At 40.3% G+C, this 24,317-nt stretch overlaps 1 protein-coding gene across 1 annotated transcript in view; it reads left to right on the top strand.

The window, feature by feature from the left end:
• lsamp (limbic system associated membrane protein) overlaps positions 1–24,317 on the top strand; it is a 194,733-nt gene that overhangs the window by 146,972 nt on the left and 23,444 nt on the right. The window contains exon 5 of the mRNA XM_062419047.1: positions 14,599–14,724. Within this exon, the coding sequence (XP_062275031.1) occupies positions 14,599–14,724 (126 nt within the window). The remainder of the gene's footprint in view (positions 1–14,598; positions 14,725–24,317) is intronic.

The raw sequence follows: 24,317 nt of genomic DNA, 5'->3' as shown, positions 1-24,317 counted from the left end.
ATCTCTCATCTGAGCTAGAAAATACTCTCCCAACACCAGCCATGTGCTCATTAGACTGCTGCTCAAGGCAAAACACAGAAACTGAGAGAGGGAAAGAAAGGAAGATGCAAGGAGATAGAAAGAGGGTGACAGTGATGAGGCAAGAGTGGAGGAGACAGAGTGGCAGCAGACAAAGGGAATAGAAAAGACGCAAGGCGGGATGGGTGGGAGATACAGAAGGACTGAGGTTGTCTGTATGTGCCGTATCTGCACTAAATGAACATTTTCACTCGAGTGTGCACATTTGTGAGAAAGAGAAAAAGAGTTGATAAAAGAAGAAGTTGAAAGCCCACACAGACACAGGAAAGAAATGTGATGGCTAACACACCCCTCCCATCAGCTACTATAGCAGCAACAGCAGCACCAGCAGCAGCTGTGAGCCCAGTTAGAGGCTGAGTGTGTGTGTGTGTGTGTGTGTGTCTGTGTATGTGTGTGTGGAGTACTGTGGGGTGGTCTCCAGCTGAGTGTGTCAGGTGCTCTCCACTCTACCAGCTGTTCACAGCTCTTCACGCAGGGAGAACCAACAAGCTAGTTGAGAGTCTACAGATCTGGAACCCAATCAACACAAACACAATGGCAGGGCTTCGTTTTCACATTTCACATTTCTGAGCCAATGATACTCTCTAAAAGTTATGCTAACTATATATTAGCTATACATTAATATGAGCAATATGACCCCTTTTACTGAAAGCTCCTAAAAAAAATGTTTTTGTCACATAATCAGTTTTTCATGTGCTAAAACATCAGGTAATAGTGAAAAATGTTCATCACAATTTGATAGAGCCCATGTGGCTTCTTCAAATTGCTTGTTTTGTCAAATGAGCTATCTAAAACCTAAATATGGTTGACTCTTTATTATACAAAACAGAGATAATCAGTTATTCCTAACAGTTGGAAACAGGGGACATGTGGCTTTTTTGTTGATTATTGATGAACTAATAGAATAATTATTTCAGTACGATAAGAAATATTTAATGCTTTAACATTAGATTTAAAAATGAACATCTACATCTGACAATTATATAATATATATAAGTACCCCTTTTGAAAATGTTTAACTCAGTCAAGAAATCACAACTTGGCCTTTACTAACAAGCAGTTTGCCTTCAGCGCTTGAACTTACTGAGGAAGGAAATCAACCAACTCATGAAAGTCCTGGTGACAGCCTCCGTTGGACTTGTGCTGTGTTGTGAATGTGCTGTACTATAGTGCACACATAGGCACTAAACCGTTAAAGTGCTTACTGTGTTGAGTGGATCGGGAGTAAGGATTGCTGTAAACTGGTTATTCCAGTATAACACCATAGAGAACTACTGATACATCCATAATATGGACTGTTGGGTTATTATCCATTTAAGTCCTATTTAGTTCATTGGGGTAGGTTAGCTCACACACATACACATACACACACACATAAATGGCAATGCATCCACATACATGTAAACACTGCCTCTTCCCCATTAGGAGGTGGAGGGCCATTGGGGTGACACAACACAGACACAGTTGTAAGGTGCAAACATTTCCCCCAGAGAGCTCCTCTACTGGAGATAAAGGTTAGTGGAAAGAGTGGTGAGCTGGGGGGGTAATGTGTAGTTGACTTGGCCGTGGTGAATCCCAATGGAGTAAGTTTGGGGGAGAGGGGCAGCTGGTCTAGGCAGCAGAGGAGAGAAGTTGTTAGGGTCACAGAGGCACCACAGCAGCCTGCAGAGAGAAAGTTGAACCAGAATCAGAGGAAGAGAGAGAGAGACATGCAAGCTAGAGTGTGAATGAAGAGAGCGAGTGAGAAAGCAGGTGAATGAGACAAATGAAGCATTATATTCTGATTGTTTTAGGGCAGTTGCAAATAAACACACACACACCCAATCCCACACAATACAGTCTTAGTGAGGTAGCTGGTAAGTCTCCTTCATCTAGGAACAAAGAGTATACTGTAGGTGTGAGCTGCGGTTTGAGGTGAGGTAAAAACTGTACTGCCTCTGGCTGTGAGAAGCCTCTCTTTATGTGGGTGCTCAAGAAGCATGATGGGCTCCAGCTGTAAGTGATAACTGAAATGCGACCTGTTCCTCCCCAGCCTGTGCTGTGTGGCTCTAGCCGTGGTGCTAACATGGCTGCAGATGCAATGCTGACCAGGTGAATCTCTGTCCTTGGTGCTGAAGGACTGACACTGCTTGAGTCCCCTCATCACAATGCACTCTAATGTGGTGAATTGTAGCAAATGGGGGGCAATCAGGTAGTATTGATTAGTAAGTGCTGATTGCTGGTTCGACTTCCACAAAACATCCTTGAGGGCCTCAAAGGATCAGGGGAATTAAGCTGAAAGGCTATCTAAATGCCACATAGGACATTTTGTCCGTTTTTCTTTAATTCCTTATGATACAACAACCCTAATCCCATTGGACGTGGTAAGTGCAGACAACCATGCATGTCTGCAGAATTGACTTACAGACTTCTTCACGTCAACCCAACTCTGCCAGTGGGGGTGACGGTGACTTCAAAAATGCTTCGTAAGAGACCATTTTTGACAATTAACTAAATTAACAATTGCGCTAAAAGCATTTAATGACCCTTTGATCATTCAAACCAGAGAAAGGACCAAACAACTCAGGCTCCCCTTTTATGGTTCAACTTATCGCCGGACCCTTGCCATAAATCTGAAGGACATAAGACAAGATAAAATAATCCTTTATTAGAGAGGGAAGTTTACAGCATTACAGCAGCAAAGTGGAGAAAGAAAGTAAAAAGAGTTCCACTTATATTTTGATAGTCCTAGTCATCTTCAATGTGTCTATATTACAAAGTATTATTAGTGCATGCACACAAGACAATTTGTTCCCATGTTTAGGTTAATTTATGCACACATGATAAGTGTATATGCAGAGAGCCAACCAACAGACCAGCCTCTCCCCCAAAGCATGAAGTGCAGTGCATATGCTTCAACTATTGGGTATCAGACTGTGGCTGCCCACTACTCTTTAATAGTTATATAATATGATCATATAATAAATGGGTACGATAGGATTTTTTAATGCAAGACTTTTACTTGTTAAAGAGTATTTTTATATGTTGGTATTGCTACTTGTTCAGTAAAAGTGGCCCCAGCCAGGGTGAGGTAAATGAGGGGGCAATTTTTTAAATAGAATAAAATTAATTGATTTAACCATGCAATTGCCTCAGAAACGCAAATCAACACCATAGGGCTGCTGTTTCAAAATAATACATTCATAATCAGTGCCTAGCAGAGCACTCGTGTTATTTATTTTAATTTATGAATGGTTCACAGTCAGAATCAGCAGGGAAAGGCACATGGAAACAGGTGTTTGCAGATGCTCCCCCACAAACATCACTTTACATAGTTCAGAAACAACAACTGAGAGATAGTCACATGTATCATGGCCAATCATTTTGTTGCTTTTGCTATTTTTCTATTGATACCCAAACTTTAAACAGAGGAGAGATAAATAAAACTGAACCTTAGACCCCTTGGCCCGAGTAAAAGGTCGTAGTACTTCTTTCAAAGGGTTTACCCGATGAGAAGTCACACACTTTTTGTCTCAGCTGTGATTCGATGTTCCAACTCTGTGTTCACATTTATCAACCTGACGGGGATTGTGTATAATCAGATAGTCTTGGATTGTTTAGTGCTTGTTGACACTTGACAGAAATCCATTCATCATCCTGTTAAAATCAGAATCTCTTTATTTTCCAAAAACATTTTATATGCCAGGAATTTATACTCCGCATTACCCATCCCATTATAATGTTATACTATATAGTCATCCTAACTATTTAGGAGCAGTGGGCAGCCACAGTCTGACACCCAATAGTTAGAGCAGGTGCATTTCAGTCTGGTCTGTTGAAGAAGACAGCAATGCCTCAACCAGACAAAGCCTGGACTCAGTTGGACTTACACCTCTCTGGCCAAAGCAAGACAGCCATCTGAACTGCTAAGTAACCTGCTGTCAGGCTCACCTATATGGCAACAGACTCTTTCCTGGTGTTGCCAGGAGGCTAAGCCGACAGTAAAGACACAGTCCAGTCTGAAGCAGAATAAGACAATGCTCCACTGGTCATTCACCACAGCAAAAGCCCAAAGACTCCCATGCCGTAGAGGAGTCTGGTGGTGCAGCACAGGCCTGCCCCGTGGCCCTGCCCCGTGGCCCTGCCCCGTGGCCCTGCCCCGTGGCCCTGCCCCGTGGCCCTGCCCCGTGGCCCTGCCCCGTGGCCCTGCCCCGTGCTGCACTAGTGCCTGTTGTGCAGGCTTGGGCAGCTAACTTATCAGCTCCACCAGATGCAACACCCAGACCTGCAGGCCGTTCTCATTGTCGGTTCGTAGGATATCGTACGAAAAGTTGTGCACTACTTTTCGTACGATATCATACGAATTTAAATACATGCAGTGACACGAGTGATCAATGCGCCTGTGCAACCAAGTAGTTATTAAAATAGCCCCAAAATTTAATCTGTTGATTAAAATCCAGTAATCCACAAATATTATATATTACTTTCAAAATATAAACGCTATATTATTAAACATTTGACCAGGAGATTTTACCCCTCTTGTGTCTTTATAAGTCTTGGAAAGACCGGATAATTCACTGACGATTTTACTTATATCCTCAACATTTCTTCACACAAATACAAGAAAGTGTCCTAGATAACTAAACGAAATGCTGGGTGAATGTTATGACCATCAGCTTTAATTATTTCACCTTCGATTGTGAGAAATACGTTTTGTTTCGGCTGTTTCAGACACTCGGGAGTGACTACATAAGCCTACCCATAATCCTCAGCCAATGTTACTTGTGAGGAATAAAAAGAGAGAAAAACATTCACCTCTCAAATCTTCTGCTCATAGTTGTCTACAGCCTCTACGCCTCAGATACACACTATGAGGCTAATAATATTCTTTAGATAAGCTGAAGCCTTCTCATTGCTGTACATTTGCCTCAAACCACACACTTCAATTCAGTTCCTTTTATCACTTAAAGATCTTGTTACTCATGTATTATTATTCTCTTTATCATGTATAATTAAGGCATTTAGCTATTAATATCTGTCTGTATTAATCTAAAGAAGTCTTTGTTGTGTGCTTCCTTTGAGCAGAGCAGACCTGTGGTTCATGTTTTGAACTTGCGATTAATGAGACTGATTAATTGATTAAATTGAGGGATGGAATAGTGGTGCCGTATCAAATGAGGAAAATGATTTATTTAAAGTAGTAATCGCTACAGCCACTTTAAGTCAAGCTGTAATTTCATAAAGCCCTTTAATCCTTAAGTAACAATGAGACGGTATGTTGTTGCTTTGAACTATCAGTTTCACCTTGAACTTGCATTAATCCATACAATGCTTTCGGGGTTTACTAGTGTTATTATGAGCTAAATCTGTACTTCTGTTAAGTATAGATAGAAAAGTATTGTTTTTATGAAAAAGACTCCAAATCATTTGTAAAATATTAATTTGTTCAGTTAAACCACCACAGCTCATATTGATTAAAACAATTTTGATTCTGAATATGAATTAGCTAGTCTGAATTATTAATAATTCAACTATTGATAGGTAAAACTTATTTTTTTTAAATAGCAAACAAGCTGGAATAGCAATGGAAGAGACACAAGAAGGAAAAAAATAATTTGCACAACATATTTGACTCCATCAGCAACCAAGGTTTTGCTGAACCAGCTGTATTGGACAAAATGGCTTTGGAGTAAGAGTGAGGAGGTGTTGGTTGTTTCACATTTGGAAGAAAATGGTAAATGGTGGGGCGTAAAAAAGGCATCTAAACTGAGCTGCATAGGCTATGGGGTTGGGGGAGGGCTTGTGATCTTCAATAACCCCTGTCTGGACAAAGTGACATAATGAGGAATGGTATTTGGAAGTGGAAGAGCAAAGGGCAGGAAGTGGTATTAAACAACCATAGAAATGGAAGCTGCGGAGAGAAAGGCCGCCATTTCAGCCAAGATTCTCTAACCTTGGATTTAGCTTGTCTAGCTATCTTTGTTTTTCTCATTATCATGAGCAGTGTGATATTGTAAGCTTTTAAATCATCTGATGGCTTGAATGCAAAATCTGCTTTGCCTTTTTGGCAAGCCTCCCACACTTTTGTGAATGCCAAGCTTAAAGTACAAAGCTTCTTCTGAGAAGGCAAAGGATTTACAGAGGTACCTTCGTGAGGCCAAGATAAGAATTACAGCTTGTATGGAATATATAAACAGAGATATTTTTCATAGGGGCAAGAGCTGCCATTATTTGGTTTAAATAATATGAAAAAAGTACTATCTTTAGCATTTCATCTTCTTTGACCTGCCTTGCTTGCCTGTGTAGAGCTTGATAGTAGAAACTGTTACCATACCTTTCTAACTCAGTTGTTTTTCCTTTTTCATTGCAAACACCAATTAGATGTTCATGTGATTTACGAGTTGCTGCCCTTGTAGGACCCTCATTGGAAAAAAACACTTCCCAAAGCAGAAAAAACATCTCCTTAATTAATCACCTCAGTGTCCCCAACTAGGGCAAGGTCTAGATATCCGAAATGGATGGAAGTGTGATTGGTCTCAAATGCAGAAAATCTCCATTCAGAAAAAAGAAAAAGCTTAGTTTTCCTCCCTTGCTTCTATCGGTGCCTCCAGCAGGCCATTGCATCTGTCTCACATCCAGCACCTCCTTTGAAAGTTTCACAGGCATCTCTAGTGCAGCTGCTGACGGCTGCCGTTGGGATGGGAGAGAGGTGGTGCCTTTTCCTCTGTCATCACCTCTCTCATCTACTTTTTCCTCTTCTCTCTCTTCATCTGTTTTTTGTTCTCAAAGAGCACGTGGGGGGGGGGTCCCACTGGCATCGCCAGGCCACTTGTGCTTCATCTCCTACAGCAGTAACAGCAGCGTCAGCCCACTTCTCAGACCTATGCATTCTCCTTCCTTTCAATTCTGCAGTGCCAGGCAGAGAATAATGTGTGTGTGTGTGTGTGTGTGTGTGTGTGTGTGTGTGTGTGTGTGTGTGTGTGTGTGTGTGTGTGTGTGTGTGTGTGTGTGTGTGTGTGTGTGTGTGTGTGTGTGTGTGTGTGTGTGTGTGTCTCTGAAGAAAATACACCCTGAGGTCTCAGATCAAACGAGATCGGTGCTCCTTTATATTTTGCATGAGGTGACGTGATGGAACAGGCAAAATGTGTGTTGAAATGTGTGTGTGCGTGTGTGTGTGTGTGTGTGTGTGTGTGTGTGTGTGAGCTTGTGTGTTAGTGTGCGTGTGCAGCTCATGCAATGCAGATGTAGCTTGTCATTATATCGAGTAACACTGTCAGCATGAATAATTGAAGGGATCAACTGTGGATATTAACGAGTCACACTGTACGGTGACATACTGTCTAAGCTACAGAAAACAAAATGTGTGTTTGTAACTGTACTTGTGTGTATGCATACAGGTGTGTGTGTGTGTGTGTGTGTGTGTGTGTGTGTGTGTGTGTGTGTGTGTGTGTGTGTGTATGTGTGTGTGTGTGTGTGTGTGTGTGTGTGTGTGTGTGTGTGTGTGTGTGTGTGCGTGTGTGTGTGTGCGTGTGCTTGTGTGTGTGTGTATCTTTCAGCAGTAAGTGTACAACCAACGGCTCATCCAAAAAGCTTAGTGTTAATCTAAAGAGATACTCTTTATCAGCACTAGCACATTGCAGACATTTAAAGTTGTAGCACAACGATTACATTTTGCTCCTTCATTCCTTTTGTAGCTCTTCTTTCCTTTCTTCCTTTTCACTCTTTCAAAAGTCTTTCAGTAAGACATAATATTTGTAAGGGAGCAAATTTTGTGGCAGATTTATCAAATATTTCTGTGTGAGCATGTCTGTGCATGCCTTTTCTCTTCCTTTGACCTCAAATGGCTTAATCTAGAAAAGAGGTTGATAGTGTCCTCTTTTCAAGCCATTGAATGGTCAAGACTCCCTGATTATCACTCTCATAGTTCCCACAAGAACAGATTGCCTTGTTCGGTCAAGGTGCCAACGTGGAAATGAATCCAAGAAAAGGCAAAAACCACATTCCTGGGCACTCAAGTATGAACACAAACACACTCTGGTATCATGAGTACAGCAGGTGCTTGTTTAAGGCTACGTTATTCAGTCTCTTAGTTGAACCATTCTGGTGGCGAACAGCCTTGTAATAATGTTCTTTTTTGGGGGCCTTTGGACAAGAGTATTTGGGTTGACCTTGTTTTATAAAAAAGCAGGTAATTGGCAGTAAAGCTTCCAAGCACTAAAAGCTAAAAGTTAAAGACCTGCGAGTGCTTTCTCCTGATTATCTTCTAATGGTTTTAAATTAGCTAAGCATAAGCGCACGCATCTTCTACACTTGATGCCACATCACTCCTCCAAATGTCACATTGAGAGCCAGTGGGGGGTAAATGTAAGAGGCAGCAAAATGAGCCCAAGGGGAAAAATATAAAACATGTAAAATGGTATACACAGAACTTATGACAGTAGATTTATTGATGTGCAGTACTTTAATGCCTTTGATATAAAATAATTTTAACTGTTCCTGAGCTCTGCTAGTAAAAAAAAAAAAGATGCATGGTTGGGGTTATTGTTTCTTATTTTACACCCCTGAGGTCCGCTGTGTAGTATTTTGTTGTTTTAAGCAGTAGTCTGTGATCTGGCGAGGTGAGAAGAGAATACATTTTCCAGTCAAATCCCAAAGCTGTCTGGTTGTGTACTGTTTGTGTCCTAAAGAGTGGAATAGAGTTTGGCACAGTAATCCTTAAATTGTAATGAACACTTTAGCTTGAATATAAAGCAATCTGACAGAGTCCAGGTGGGCGAGGTTGCATCCTGCATTATCTGCTGCCTTCTCTGCTTCTGTTCAAAGGATAATTTCATGCTCAATATGTCTCCATCTGAGGTGGACCAAGCAAGGCTGTCAGCGTATTTGTGAGTTTGCCTACTGAACTAAACTAAATCACTAAATAGAGATATTAGGTTTCTGGTTTTGTGGTAGCACAAAGAGTAGCACAAGCCACAAGCAGTGCAATGACAAGTTGGTAATTTTCTGGTCTTTAAATGCACTATCCATTTGTTTGATGTGTGTGCACCCAGCATTTTTTGTTGAGTGTTGTGCTCCAATCTTCAGTCTCAGCATCAACACCAGATACTATGCCTATGTGTGTGTGTTAGTTATTTTTTGTGGCTGTAATATCCAGGTCAAACTGTTTTCTTGTATTCCTATTATGATTACACAGTACTCAGTGCATTATTCACACTCCTGCGTGCTGTGCCTTTTATTAAATTGGATAAGTCAGTTGTGAATATGCCAAATTAAATATCTTGATTTTGCTGAACCACATTTAGCAGTGCCTCTTTTTCCATAAAATGTCCCTTTTTTTACAACAAGAAGTTGTGGAAAAAGAAAGTGGAACAAGTTCAGTGACCTTGTCTCTTAAATGTAATCAAATGTAATTTATGGGAATTTGCTCAAAGGATTAATGCTCTTTTTCTTGGGAGGACAGTCTAAAAGCACACATAATGTATGAACGTAATTGTGAGGTACAGAATCATCCAATGTGGACATAATTCCAAAGGATTGTGGGCTGGATTTAAGGCTCCACTCAGATGATAATCAGGTGAACAAATGCGAATGGAAAACTTGATTATTCAGTTTGTGATTATAACAAGGCAGACTGTAAAACGCTGTACTGTGCTAAAACATTAATATGTTATTTGATCCATTATCTGTTACTCGCAGCTGTCTTCAGACTGTTCAAAAGCCTCTTTGAATTAATTAGTCCGTACCTGAGGAAAACATGACAGACACGTGATAAATAAGCAGCCTCCAATTTAATCATTTCAAATGTACACAGTCATTTATTTATTTTGATGAATCCTTTATAGCTGCTTAAAACACACATTTGTATGTGGAGTACCTGCCTCGATATCAATAAGTTCCTAATGTTTAGACTTTAATTGCAGGCCACGTTTTTTGTTTTTTTTTAGATTCCATGCAATACAACTATTTAAAAGATTTATCGCATTATAGTCTTCATAAGACTTTTTGGAAGTAGTTGCAATAGTAAGTGCACGCAGTAATGAAGGAGGAGTTAATCATGCAGAGATACAAGTTTATTGCTTTCATCGCCTTCCATTTATCCCTGTAGTGAAAAACTTGTCACATGGACGAGGGAGCTGCCCATGGCTGCGCCTGTTTCTCCTCTACATGGGCACACAGTTAAAGCACAAACCTACAAACACACAAACACATTCGCCCCTAATTAATTTCCCTCTCTCTCTCACTCACTGTCTTTCACTCTCTCTTTTCCTTCTTTCTTTGAAGTTTGAAATTAGAGTTGAAAGCAAGGTCAGCATATTTATAAAGTTTTCATTAGAGATTTATTATTTTGGAGGAATTGGAAAACCAAATAGGAGATCATTAGCCGGAGAGGACACAATGGGATTCTTCAGGAGGGTGAAACCTGCTAACCTGGAGAAGGAAAATGCTCCTGTGTACTCCACAGCAGCTTGTGATATTTGCCTGTATATGGAAATTAATTCCTCTTTGGGGAGTGAAATTAAAACAGAATAAGTTAGAAAATAGGTTCCAGGTGGAGAGATGTGACTGTATATGAAAGTGAGTGTGCAGAGTGTGACATTAAATGTAGGCGTTTTTTAGCCTGTGGCTGTCTGCACCATAATTCACTCAAACCCAGCCATATAGAAAACATTAGCAGAGAGTGCAGAGAGAGTATCTCTATGGAATTCATTCATCCTACAGTTGCAGAGGTAAAGTGCTTTTCAAAGAGCTGCCCTTTCCAGCATTGTTCCTTGAAAGCTGACCTATGACTAAGATTACAATTCATTCCTTTCCTCTGGCCCTCCTTCCTCGTCTCTGCTGACAGCTGGACACCGGGCGCTGTCGCCACGAGAGGTGAAATGTCACTCACACTTTCTTCCTTTCACTATTGTCTACTTTCTTCATCTCCTCTTTTCCACTTTTCTCCCCATCTTTCCTAGTCCCCCCCCCCCCTCCCATTTATACAGTTGACAGGGTTATCAGTGTACGAGCAGTTGTTTCCTCCCCGATCCATTTTTATCTAGCCTTGCGAGGATTCATTCTCCAGTCACACATAGTACTAAGCCAATCAATATCCCTACCCACCCCCCACCCCCCCACCCCCTCTTCATTGCCACACCCCACCCCCCTTTGGTTTGTTTTTGAAGGGGGCACAAAAAGACAATTGGATTCTTTGTCACCTCAATCGAGTGCCTCCGCCCCAGCATCCCCTGTTCCATCTCGCCATATCGGGAAAACACATCTTCATTTTAGCTTGGTCATTAGACTACGGCAATAACTTTGTATGACTTCATTTAAAATGCTGTGTGGCACAATTGCGACTGTCTTATCAGTTGTTATTAGAGAGATGGGTTACTTGCGGGTGGTGTGTGTATGTGTGTGTGTGCGTGAGTGCATGTGTGTGAGAGAGATGTTTTTTGGGGGAGGCTCTGATGCCGTACACAGACAAATCTTCAATAAAAAACGTGTGGAGAAACAATCTGAAATATTGTTTCTTCGAAAACATGGTCGATACAGAAAAAAAACAGGGTAGCTTTATTTCAATTCAACACAGAGAGTCCTATCAGGTTTAAATAGCATATGAATCTCTGCATGATGTAGTCTCACAAGTGGGTTTCCAAATGTTTTCAGCATATATTATCCATTATTTGTACCTAGCTAGGCAAACAAAAAAATAATAAAATCTCTCCTGCAACAGGAAGCTGTACCTGCTGGCACCAACAACAGGAGTACAACTGGAGCACATTCGTTATTGTCAGGCTACTGAGTAACTTTAATGGAGCAGTTGGGGTTTAAGTGCCCTGTTTATGGACAAAATTGACAACAGTTGCTGAGAGCTTGCAGTGTATGTTACTTTCTCCACTAGCTTTTTGCATCTGATTGTTCTGCTGTTGACACATTTTTGAGCAGGTATCCCATAAGCTTTAATGGTTTACTTCCCAACCCTGCTTTTTATGCATAAATGATTTGGATTGCAAGATAAATGTGAAACTAATGTGCAGAGACTAGAGACTGTTATTTTAATCATGGCGGTGAAAGCTTATAGCACAGGCGTGCACGTCTGCGGGGCACAGACTCATAACTCTGATGCAATCATTTTATTCATAAAGCGACATTTTGGCACATCTTTTTTATCTCCAAAATTCACACTTCATCTGGCATACACTTTATTCAGTACGTGAACAGTACAAAATGTGTGGCTATTTCTCCATGGACATTTAAAGCACATGTTTTCTCTCTTCTTAAGTGATTGAGTGCAATGCTGAAGGAAATAAAATATAATGAAAAGACCAAAGGAGTTTAAGTTTGTGTTCATCGTGTGCAACACCTCCTGTGGCTTTAAACACATTACAGTACGGCTCTCTGGTTTAGAGTAAGTGCAGGATAGTGGCAGAATTGTATTGCAGGAACAGCAGAGGCAGGTGAGACTGATGGGAAAAGGAGGTTAGCAATTCTTTAGATGGGCCGATGCTGTGAGAGGTCTAATAACAAAACACAGCAGGCAGTGATTGCAAGTCCAGATTGTGTCATGAATTTAGTTGTGTTTAGGAGCGACAGTTGATACATGTAACAAACCAGGTTCATTAGTCTATGTGTCTATGAAAACTCTTGCATATCTTCTTTCTTCAGTAAAATTTGAAAGTGGAAAAACATTTGGAAACTTGCAGTTAGGATATATGAAGGATTACACGTCAAGCTACAGAATTCATTTATTAGACTTCTGAAGGTGTCGAATATATTAAACGCTAATCCCCAAAATCAAGGAGTTCTGTGGTCTTGTTTTCATTGACAGTAACTGTGTGAGCTTCTAAAAGAATCATAACCAATAAGAAAAGACACATTTTCATTCACAGTAAATGTAACTCCACTTTTACACCAGTTAAACCATGTCACTGGTTTACCCTTCTTACTTCAATAAGGGTCAACACCTAGAATTTGAAGCACCATTACCAATAAATGATATAGACCACCATGGCAAAAGTGAACTCCTTACAGCCAGCACAACCAAACTTGTTACACGTGTGTTTCTTGGATGGCCATAACAGCACACAAGCATGTTCTTGATTGACAAAGAGATACAGCATTATCAGTTCATTCAAGTGGATAGAGTGCAGATGTAACCTTGGGACTGGTAGGGTTAATGGAAGAAAGGCAGCATGGGCTAATGTGCTGAGCCCATAATAATGTAGACTTGACACACACACACACACACACACACACACACACACACACACACGCACACAAACATGTACCCATTTCTGAAGTTAGAATAGTAAATCCACTTGTCACAGGTTCAGAGAAAAATATGAATTTATACTTCTTTGTTTGCCTGCATTATGTTTGTTCCCCCATTCATCATATTCCAAAGTCATTGATCATTATTTTCAATTCTTGCCTCATATCTGCATACGATACCTTACCCCCCAACCAATTCAGCCACAGTTTGTGAAAACACTGATGTATTCTCTCTATATCCTTCATGATTGATTGCATCTTAGCTGCTGACTCTCTAAAACAGACTGTACCTAATTCATCTGAGTTGTTTGTGCCAGAGTAAAGTTTTCTCTCTCTTGTGCTCCTTCTCTCTTGCTTTCTGTTGGTTTATGTGGGTGTTTGTGCAGTGGGAGTGAGGAACAGATGAAGTAGAGGAATTAAGGGTATATGTGGCTGTGGCTCAGAGGTAGAGCGGGTCATCCACTTATAGGAAGATTGGAAGTTCGATCCCTGACTCCTCAAAACCACATGTTGAAGTGTCCTCAGCCAAGACACTGAACCCCATATTGCTCCAGAAGGCTGTTCCATCAGTGTATGAATGAGTGATTGTTGCCATGTGGTGTAAAAGCGCTTTGAGTGGTTGGAAGACTAGAAAGGCGCTTTATAAATGCAGACCATTTACTATTTAGATGGTGATCGAAAGGGAGGGTGATCATTAAACGCTGCGTTCAGATGAAACGCACACTTAAAAACTGTCTTCATTTCACTTTTAAATTTTGGATTAGTACGTTAAAGTTTACTTTTCTGAAAGACTGTGTCTGAACTCTGAAGAATCAGCACCAAGTGTCTGGTGTGTCTCCATATGACAAGAGAAGCAATCTGTTTTCATGAGCTCAGGTCCCAGGGCAGGAGATTAAATTGCATATTTAGTTCCTGGGAGAAAGTTTACTGTAAGTACCTCTGAGAGCTATAGAAGCAGGAAAAATGTTCTCCAACGCTTTTCTATACACTTCCTTTCACTGAGAGAATCAAGGTCAGCTTGTCCTTTGTATTTAACCTCTGTTAAAAGCCAGCAGTTTCTTAATGGAAAAGTCTGTTACATGTATTTTGTTGAGTGAAAATGTTTTACAGAAGGATGAATAAAACATTATTGTTATAAAGTTAAGTAAAGAGCAAAGATGTCAGTTTATAACTTTTAAATGATGAGACCTCTCAGTAAGGTCAACATGGAGGTCTTTGTGAGATAAAGATGTACCCTGCCTTTTATTCTCATAAATAAAAGCAGTCCTAACTATCTTTTGTCTCCAGTTCCAGCCAACATCTACAAGATGTCGGACGACATGATAGTGAACGAGGGCAGTAACGTGACACTCAGCTGTTTGGCCAGTGGCAGGCCGGACCCACTAATCACCTGGCGGCTGCTTAACCCCTCAGGTAAGAATCACCCCGTGTGTTAATCTAGTTGTCTGTCCAATGGTGTGTCTGATTCTTTCATCATCCAAATGCCACATTAGTTGTTTAAAGTGACCTAAAAAGTTTAATCTGGTTTAGAACATAATCTGTGATGCCTGCTGCAGTATATGAGGGCTGATAGAGAAAATCAGCAGAACACACTTTACACTGCTGTCAAGATCTCAGATATCCATCAAGGATAAGCTCCATAAATCCATTTAGAAGTCATAAATGCGCTCGCTGTAACTTCAGATCTTGGCTCAGAGTCATTAGATTCTGACTGTTCTTTCAGGATCAAAGTCAAGTAGTGATTGTTGTCTGTACAGTGTGAAGAAGAACCGCTACAAGCTAAAGCAGCATGACTTTCTGTGATGCAGATATGCCAAATTGTAAACAAGTAGGCCATAGGCTTAAAGACACAGGGGTGTATCATAGACACTTCAGACCAACTTTATATTCGGTTTGGCCTCCTCTCATTATATACATGATGTAGTTTTTATAAATATCATGGACCAATGCAATTTGATACATTTAGGTATATGTTTAGTATATTATTGTTTATCATTTTTGAGCAGCTCAACATTATTGCGTTCTAAAGAGATACAGGCAGCAGCTTTGTCTTATATCCCCAGTGGATAATGTATATTTATCCCTAGGGAAAGTTTATTTTCCAGTAGTTTTTCATGTATGATAGCTATGTTGATGTCTGTATGTCATCTTGTGTGTGCAAGTTGCTGCATGTTGATATGTGTCAGGTAGCAGAAATACTGTCTCTTTTGGGATTGAATCCAATTTTGGGAAAAACAATAATGTCTCCAACCGCTGATAAGCTTGTAGGGTGATGGATGAAGATACTCAAGTTGACAGCATCTCAGTTTGATAGCAGCCTTGTGCTGATTGAAAGCCATTCTGTTTGTGTGTCTTTATCAATTACCGCGCCACTTTGTCAGCACTCCAAACACGTTTCATCAAATATGTCTGTTTGCTGCATCTGGAGGGTGAAAAACTAGAGCCGTTTGGTGTCTGGTCCTCACTCTCCTGAGTTGCCCTCTCACAATTGTAGCAGGAGACCGTATGTGTCAGACACCTTCTCACCTGCTGGGAATACTCCATTTGGTTGAGGTGAGGTGTGGAGTCTAGGTAGAGCGTGCAAGAGGCAGGGCATGATGCCAAAACTTCACTCTCGGAAATTGCTGGGTGTTATTTACAGCACATCGAAGATGTTGGACAAGGCGACTTTGTTCTGCTTTCGCGCCAGTTGCATGAAGTCATCAGCACACCCACTCACTCGCTGAGAGGACAATGACCTGTTCTATTCACACATACTGTAGGGTCAATCAGTTACACAGACTATGTACGAGGGAGCTGGCAGGGTTAAGTCTGTTTAATGTCCGGTCCAACTGATTTGGACATTTCCCTCTCACATAAAGCTCGTCTGGGTCTAGATGAATTCAGGGTTGCAGGGCATGTATGAAAAGGACTTTGGTTTGGTATAGTTGCCTCTTTTTTCTGTTTGCATTAAAGGAGAGTGAGTTGTTCAGTGTAATCCTGTGAGCCATATGGATCTGGCTGGCTCCTATACAGAAACTGGGAGCTCCTTTTCATATTCTCAAATTCTCCAAGGTTCAGATGGCTCACAATGTTGCTGTAGGTAAAGCTGCTTTGTAATTTTAAACAGCTTTTGTTCCAAGGAAATGGATGGAGATGTGGATATAGAGGCGAGAAAAAAGCAATATTTAATGGTAGATTTTTCAAGCTGCACTGGATGCAGTCGTAAGCCTCTTTCACACGTAGTTCCTGTTAAATAACTGATTACTAATAACCTTTTAGGCACCGCGTGGGATTTCCACTATTCACACACATTTTCACACATGCCATGGCAATCCAAGAACTGAACCACTGACTCAAATGGGTGGCTTCATTTGAACTGTCAGAAAAACTAAAATGGTTAGAATAATTTAGAGTAAAATCAAGACTGTAACTTTGACAGGTAATTTGTTATTGATATTATGAAAATCAGTTTGTACAGATGGATATAATTTAGAGATAGATTGGCTCTGAGGATGAACCGCTGTGTAAACAAGACCATTATGTACAGGTGACAGGTATGTTAGTCATTTTAAATGTCTTTTCAGCAGTTCACAAACACGCTTTTTAGATATTTTTACCACAAATTCCTCACGCAGTGGCGGCTGCACTCAGTCGGATGACGTCACCAATCCATTATTTATGCTAGCCTAACCAGTGCAACAGACAAGTAAAACCACATCAGTAATACTCAAACTAATTTTACAAAACAGAACATTTTTTGATGACTAAAATCAGGAATTGTAGCCTACACATCACAGTTTTGTGATCACAATATTTTCACAGATTCATAGAGTTAAAAAAACAACAACAACTAATGAGCTACTAATTCATGTAGACTAATTGATAATTTAATGAAAGGTTTCTCTCATTTGAATTTAGAGTCTTCTGCATTTTATTCTGGTGACAGCAGCAGCTTGTTGTGTTATTCATTATTCATGACAATTTGGCAGCGCTCCAAAAGACACAATATATCCAGTGCAGCATTTTTCAATATGACTGTGTCACCAAGTCAGGTCTCCTCAGCATTTTTGCCTTGAAATCTCAAGTCAAGTCTTTAGGCTTTTAAGTCTCAAGTGAGTCAAGCCTTACAGCATACAGACAGCTCTCATTTTAGCTTGTTCATATTATCTATTACTGTTATCTTAACGGTTCATTTTAGGGACAAACCGGACAGGATTCAGGATTAGAGACAACTCCTCCTAATTCGGGACCGTCCTGAATGTTTCAGAACATCTGGTCACCCGAGCGGTGTCTTGTGATTGGTTCACTCGCTCTATGTGAAATCATCTTTCATCAGACAGACGTAACCCTTTACGTGCTTGTTCCTGCAGTGTTACTTATTTTATTCACAATACACCCATACCAACATTTTCCACGAAATGTTACTAAGTCTTGAGGTGGGAAATTGGTGGGAAAGATTTCCCTGAATATCAAATCCTGCTCCCTTTCACACATGACTCCATGCAGGAAATGTTCCTGAACATTTCAGAGATACAGTAGAGAGTAAAAGTGGCTCTAGTAACTAACACCTCTGCAATTTCTGCACATTCACCTCCATGAGGAAGCTTTTCTATTCATTATTCACTTTTTTTGTTTTCTTGAAGGAAGTTGTGGGCAGACCACCTTCAACAGCTCTATATGTTTCACTGAAATAGTGTGAATAGTGAAATGGAAACAGTGCGATAGAAGGGAAATCCTGTCAGCATTCTGGCAGGATTGGATCCTGTAAGTCCACACAGGCACATATGGCTGCTTAGAGAGCGTTCTACACCATTTGCAAACACTGGCGCTGTCGTTGTTTTGTTGTTTTGCGAGTGTCTTTCACCCTAGAATCCATAAGTCTAACCCAGTTCGAGAGCATGTGTGGGACTGCTGAGAGAGATAATGATGTCTGGCAGCCGGTGGTCTCACAGCTTCACGCTTTTGCTCGCCTGAGTCGTAACGTGGCTTTGCTCAGCTAGCGGGGCTCTCTACTATTTGCTGGGACCACAGATGTTCATGAGTCACAGAACAACTGTCTATATGTTGAGTCTCAAGTCTTTGATTCAGAGCCCAAGTCAAGTCTCAGTTCTTAAAGGATCAAGTGTCAATGATACAGTGGTACAGACATACAAAAAAAATGCTATTTTCACTACATATTAGCAAATTGTTATATGTTAAAAGTGCAAAGGAGCTAAGATTATGATTACTGTTAAATATAGCAGTAAATATGTTCAGTATCAAAACCGTCAGAATATTCACATTACCTCACCAATCTTGAAAAGATTTGTATTATTCATTATTAACAAGTCCAGGTCAAATCTGAAATCAGTAAAGACAAGTTTCAAGTCAAATGTATTCAAGCCTCAAGTATGAGTCACCAACTCAAGTGCGTAATCTGTCTGGAGCTCATGCTTGCATGCCCATGTACTTTCATATTCAGATTGATGATGTTGTGTACATGTTGCTGTGAACAAACATTCATCACAAACACATTCCCTGTGTTTCTGTCCTCATTAAAACCTTCAAGTAACTACTTTATTCTCTTGGATTTAAACTGTGAGCAATGCATGCATAATTCAAACCTGTCCATAACTGAAACATAATCCTAATCTTAAACCTAAACCTAAACCAAAGATTTACCCAGGAACCCTTGCTAAAATCACAATGATTACAAATATCCACACTTCATTTGTCAGGAGGCCAAACTCATTCACACAGAACAGAATTGCAAGAGCACCTAAACACATTTACACGCACAAACGCACTCGTACAGGCAATCTTCTTATAAATGAGGGCACTTTATGGCATAATCCTCATGACACAACAATCGTCCAAATGAATGACAGCCACCCAGAGAGTTTGGTCTGACAGACTAGAAGAAAACAACTCTGTTTATCTGTCTTACTGTTTGAAAAATAACACATGCTGACACTTTATCATGTTTTAAGAAGAAGCCCTAGTGGATAACACTGCTATTGTTTATTTAGCCTTGCTTAACCCAACAATTAACCTTCAGTCCTGTAGTTTCTGCTCTTGGTTTGTTGTCATCTGTGTTTTAACAATCCACATTTGATATTTTTGTGGTTGGCCTGCTCACAAAAAAAAATGTGCATGCACTAAACTGAAAGCCTTAGTTTCTAAAGTCTTACAAAGCACTCTGTTCTTGCTAAAGATATGCCAGCACTTTTTCTGTGCCAATCTTCCATCTGATTTGATGACTGTTAACTTTAAAATAAAAAATATAAAGCAGGAAGAAGGTGGCGTGAAGCAACATGACAGGTTAATGAACATTCAGTTAATCAAATTTAGGCACACCTGCAAGTGTATCTCAGCTGTGGCAAATGACATTCCTGCAATGCATATGCATAAGCCTGTTTACAGATGCTACCTAGTAAATTAAACACAGCAGGTCATGACGTAGTGTAATTATATTTTCAAATGTTGCAAAACTGAAAAAGCAATCAATGCCAAGGGAGAGTCTAAAGGAGTAAGCATAAAAAATGTTTTGCTTTAAATCAAACTGACAAAACTGTAAAACTTGAGATGACAAACTGACTATAAGAACCCAGAAAGACATCAAACTGAAGACTGTAAAGAATATCTTTTTTCTCAGGTGCTCCGAAATAAAACACAATCTCATACAATTCTTCTTACCCGAATGACAAATGATGGCTTCAATGCTGGAGTTCAATGTTTTCAGCCTAAATTGGTATTCCATGCTAGGATTTGTTTTTGAGATGGTTAATAGCAGGGTTTCTCTAACACATTGATTACAGTTGTCATCTGTTTCTATGCCCTCATCCAAGCCAAAACTACTCTTTCAAAGCAGGTTATTGTTGTCCCTGTTACTAGGTGATCACAAAGCTAATTAGATTATAATTGACTTGTCAGGTTTTATCATACCCCTTTTTTAACCAAAATTAGTGTAAATTAGGGTAAACATGCTAAGAAATAGGCGACTGACGGCTTTTCAATGCTAGTAGATGAGTTTGCCATGCTTTGTTTATCACGGCTTAACAGTACCGTGCTGGGTAGGTGGCAGTTGTGTTTACAGTGTTTTTTTATGCTCTGAAAGATGTAACGGTGTACATAAAGTAACACAGCTCATGGACTGTATGCTAATCCTATGTAAACATGGATGTGAGCATATGTTTACATGTATTCTCTCTGTAATCACAAAGTACGCATTACTTTGTGATTACAGAAAGGTCATACATAAAAAAAATTGGATGTAACCATATGTTTACAGATATCCGCGGATAAAAACAGATGAAAGTGCATCAGGAAAAGGGGCAATAATTAGCATGTCTACCCAGGTTTCATATTTCCATCACTGCAGATTAGAACCGGAGCCAAAAATACCCATGACTATTGTAGAGTCATGAGAATGGAAATGAATGCCAATTGTAGACTGAAGACAAAAGCCAGATGTTAGTGGGTTTCAGTGGGTTTTTTGTCCAGTGTGAAAGGGGCTTCTCTGACAAAAAACATGCTGGCATGCTTTCAATGCAGAGGAGATAAATGTATATATAAAATTAGACTCATATAAGATGCTTTTTGTGTTTGTCAATGAGACGAGAAATCAGGTGAGCAGCTTTTTTCTTGTGCATTATTCAGCTGCATTTGTAATTAAGTTATTGTGGGGATTAATTATATTACTTTTTCTGAGGGCTCTTAATACATTGAGGTAGACATTTTTGGACCTGCTGTGATGAGCCATCTGATGAAATGAGGAACACTGTGGCTTGGTAAATATTACAACCCTTTCAGCGTGGTGTTAGTGACAATGAGGCAGGCGATACTTCATTATGAGAAAGGATGTGGACTTTTGTCAGCACAACAAACAAGGTGCTCATTAAAGTTCTACATGCACCAGTTCACCTAAAGGGTTTTATTTGTTGTTTGGCTTACATTGGCGAAGCAGATAACAAGCAAAGTATAACAATTACCTCAATCACAAATAATAGCCTGAATGAAAACTGTGGGATTATTAACCCTTTATTTCATAGCCTCCACCTTATCAAAATATTAAGTGGTCATTATCTTGAGTTGCAGCTTTATTTTTGGAGAGCTTAAGAAATTCCTCTAAATCATCTCCTCGTCTCTGATGGGAAGACAGTTTTATAAAAAAGTCAATAAGCATTAATGGCTTTTACCTGGATTCCGCTCATCGATGCAATTCATCAAGAGAGTGAGTGTTGCTGTCATTTTATAATTTGTATGCATAGAATTTCAAAGTAGAAATACCGACTGATATTACAGTTGCTCCGTTCATTGGCCTTTCAGTTTATCATGATAACCAGCTCAGTGCACCACAACAAAAACAAAAACCAAAACATCCATTAGGTGTCTCATTACATGGGCGTCTCATTAGATATGTGTCTTTGAACACAGTCATTGAAAGCAACAAGGGAAACTTTGAAGATCTGAAGCTGGCACCAATATAGTCCGCAGAAGCAGTATGACATCTGTTTTACCTTTGTGTGACAGCCGGCAGACTGTATGCATCGCACTATTTTGTAGTTCTTGTACATTTGATCAAAATACTTTTTGTTCAGCCTCTATGTGGGCGCTGTGAATATTGACTGAATAGGTCATTGCTCAGACTTGTGAGGGAAATGATCAATAGGGCATGGAGGGACGAGAAGGATTGCAGAGGTGAAGGCATATTCAGAAGGATGGGAGGAAGGAAAGAAGATGAAAGAAACGGTTGAGGAGGGAGTATGAGATGTGTTTGTGTTTGAGGGAGAGACTGAATGCATGTGTGTGGCACAGGGCACAGTACATGTGGGCTAAGCTTGCATATGTGCACAACACAAATGTGATCTGCAAGCATGTTAGTGTTAGTCTCTTTAGTTGGCTGCTTCCCAGCTTGAGTCCACTGCTGGTTTTTTTCTTTGTTGTTTTTTTTTTTTTGCCTCCCCCAGCATAGTTGCTAAAGGTCGGAGACAGGAGCTCCTGGTGGGAGGCCGAGGGAACGGCGGCACCCCATCGAGCACGATGAGGGGGGAAATGGAGCCGCTGGTCAAGCAAGGAATCCTTCACTGCACGCCTCTCAGACCACCAAAATAGAAGTCAGACAAGTATGAAAAATACATGCCCTCTGGCTGCCTCTGGTATCCCATGACACATGGGAACCCACGCAGAGCTGAAAAGAGGAGCAACTGGAAGATCTTATGCTATTGTCTCTTTCATTTTTTTCCCTGTTAAAGGGGTTTTCTAGGGAGTTTTTCCTGTATTTAAATCAAGGATCTAAAGACAGAGGATGTTGTATCGCTGTACAGACTGTAAAGATCACTGTGGCAAGTTTGTGTTTTAAGATACTTGGCTATACAAATTAAATTGAGTTGACCGACTTGACTTGACTATCCTCAGGGAGGGAAGGAAGGAAGGATGAAAGGAAGGATGGAAAAGAAAGGGGAGACAAGCAGAACTGTGTTTTAGTATGGCCCGTTTCATTAGAAGTGCAATCATTCTTATCATTAGTTATAGTAACTGCAGTAGTTAATTAATTTTCAATTATGCATTTGAGATCCTCTCACCTCTCTGGTACAGCAGAGTTTGTCAGTCATTTAGCACTGCGGGGAGGTGTCATGGCAATTTTGCAATTCCACTCTGAAAAAAAGGAACGAGACACAAATCTCATACGGTATTGTCACACCTTATTAATGCTGAAAGCATGGTTCACAGCACAAAGTTAGTCTGTATTATGCACACAGATGAAAAAGTATTCACATCTTTTATACCTTGGAACTCTTCCTTCTTGTCAAGGCTGCTTTTTCCAATAAACATCCTTATCTTGTTATGTTCCCATCCAAGGTACTGTGGCTGTCTTTCTATCCTTTGACGCAACATTTTATTCTTGGCCTTTCTAAAACAGTTAGCAATTAGCTAAAACTCCAAAACATCAAAATATCTTTGGTCATACACATTCCATAGACCCCTCTGTTACATTGAAAGCACTTAATGACATAATCAAGCTAAAGTCCTCTCATTTAAAGGTTACATGGTAAGATTCAGAAGATCAAATTAAACATGATTACATGTGCAGTAACTATATACAAACATGTGCAATAAGGATATTTACACTGGATTATATGTGTAGTTTATGTAATTTCCCTCACAGAGGACAACCACAGTGAATCTTGGGTCCACTCAAGCAAAGACACACAAATCTGGACATCTGAGGAGCTTGCAGTGAAAGTATAAGGACAGTGATGATTTAAATTCAAGTCATAAAGATGCCTTGACTTATTTATGATGCTGCACTCTGGCGGGAGACCATACAATGGCTACAAAGAATGTCCTTTAACTAAAATAACAGTTTGAATTCCTCAACACCTATTACCTGTCCATCAGCAGTCATGTTTACTGACGCAGTGTCCTTGAGCAAGACACCCTTGAGGTGTTCTGGATAATAGCATCAGCTAACTGTAAATGGTAAGCTATGAATTATACCACAACAGTTTCATTGCAACAAAGACATCTGTCCAAATTAATTGATTTGGACGGCTGCCCACACTCCTACGCTATATGATCAGGCTGAATATTGAAGTCATAACCCTTTTATAACAGTGCTTGGCAGGGCAGCCTTTTAGAGGTTTGATGCTGAGTACCCTTGACATACCTCCTACGCTGGCCTCAGCAGTGTCGGCCATGCTCCAAGACCGAACTCAGGAATGTCTCCCCTGGACTGTCACCTTGTCTGGAAAGCACTCTCCCTGTTCCTCTCTGCAACTCCTCCGTCTATCCGTCTTCTCAGCTGTCACTCTATCTTCCTCTATCTCATGTTCACTCTCACTGTCTCCGCCCATCTATTCCTTCTGCAGAGTATGGCAGTCACTTCCATGTTCCTTTCTTTGCCTCATCTCACTGGGGAGAGACATGGAGCTACAGAGCACAGCACACACATGTACACAACCTCACATACACATATATATCTATCTCTCAGGAGGGAGTCGAGCAAGGAAGTGTTGAGATTCATAGGTGCCTCGATAGTGTAG

The sequence above is a fragment of the Scomber scombrus genome, chromosome 5, assembly GCF_963691925.1.
Source record: "Scomber scombrus chromosome 5, fScoSco1.1, whole genome shotgun sequence".
Taxonomy (NCBI): Eukaryota; Metazoa; Chordata; class Actinopteri; order Scombriformes; family Scombridae; genus Scomber; species Scomber scombrus.
This window is presented reverse-complemented; position numbering and strand designations above follow the sequence as displayed.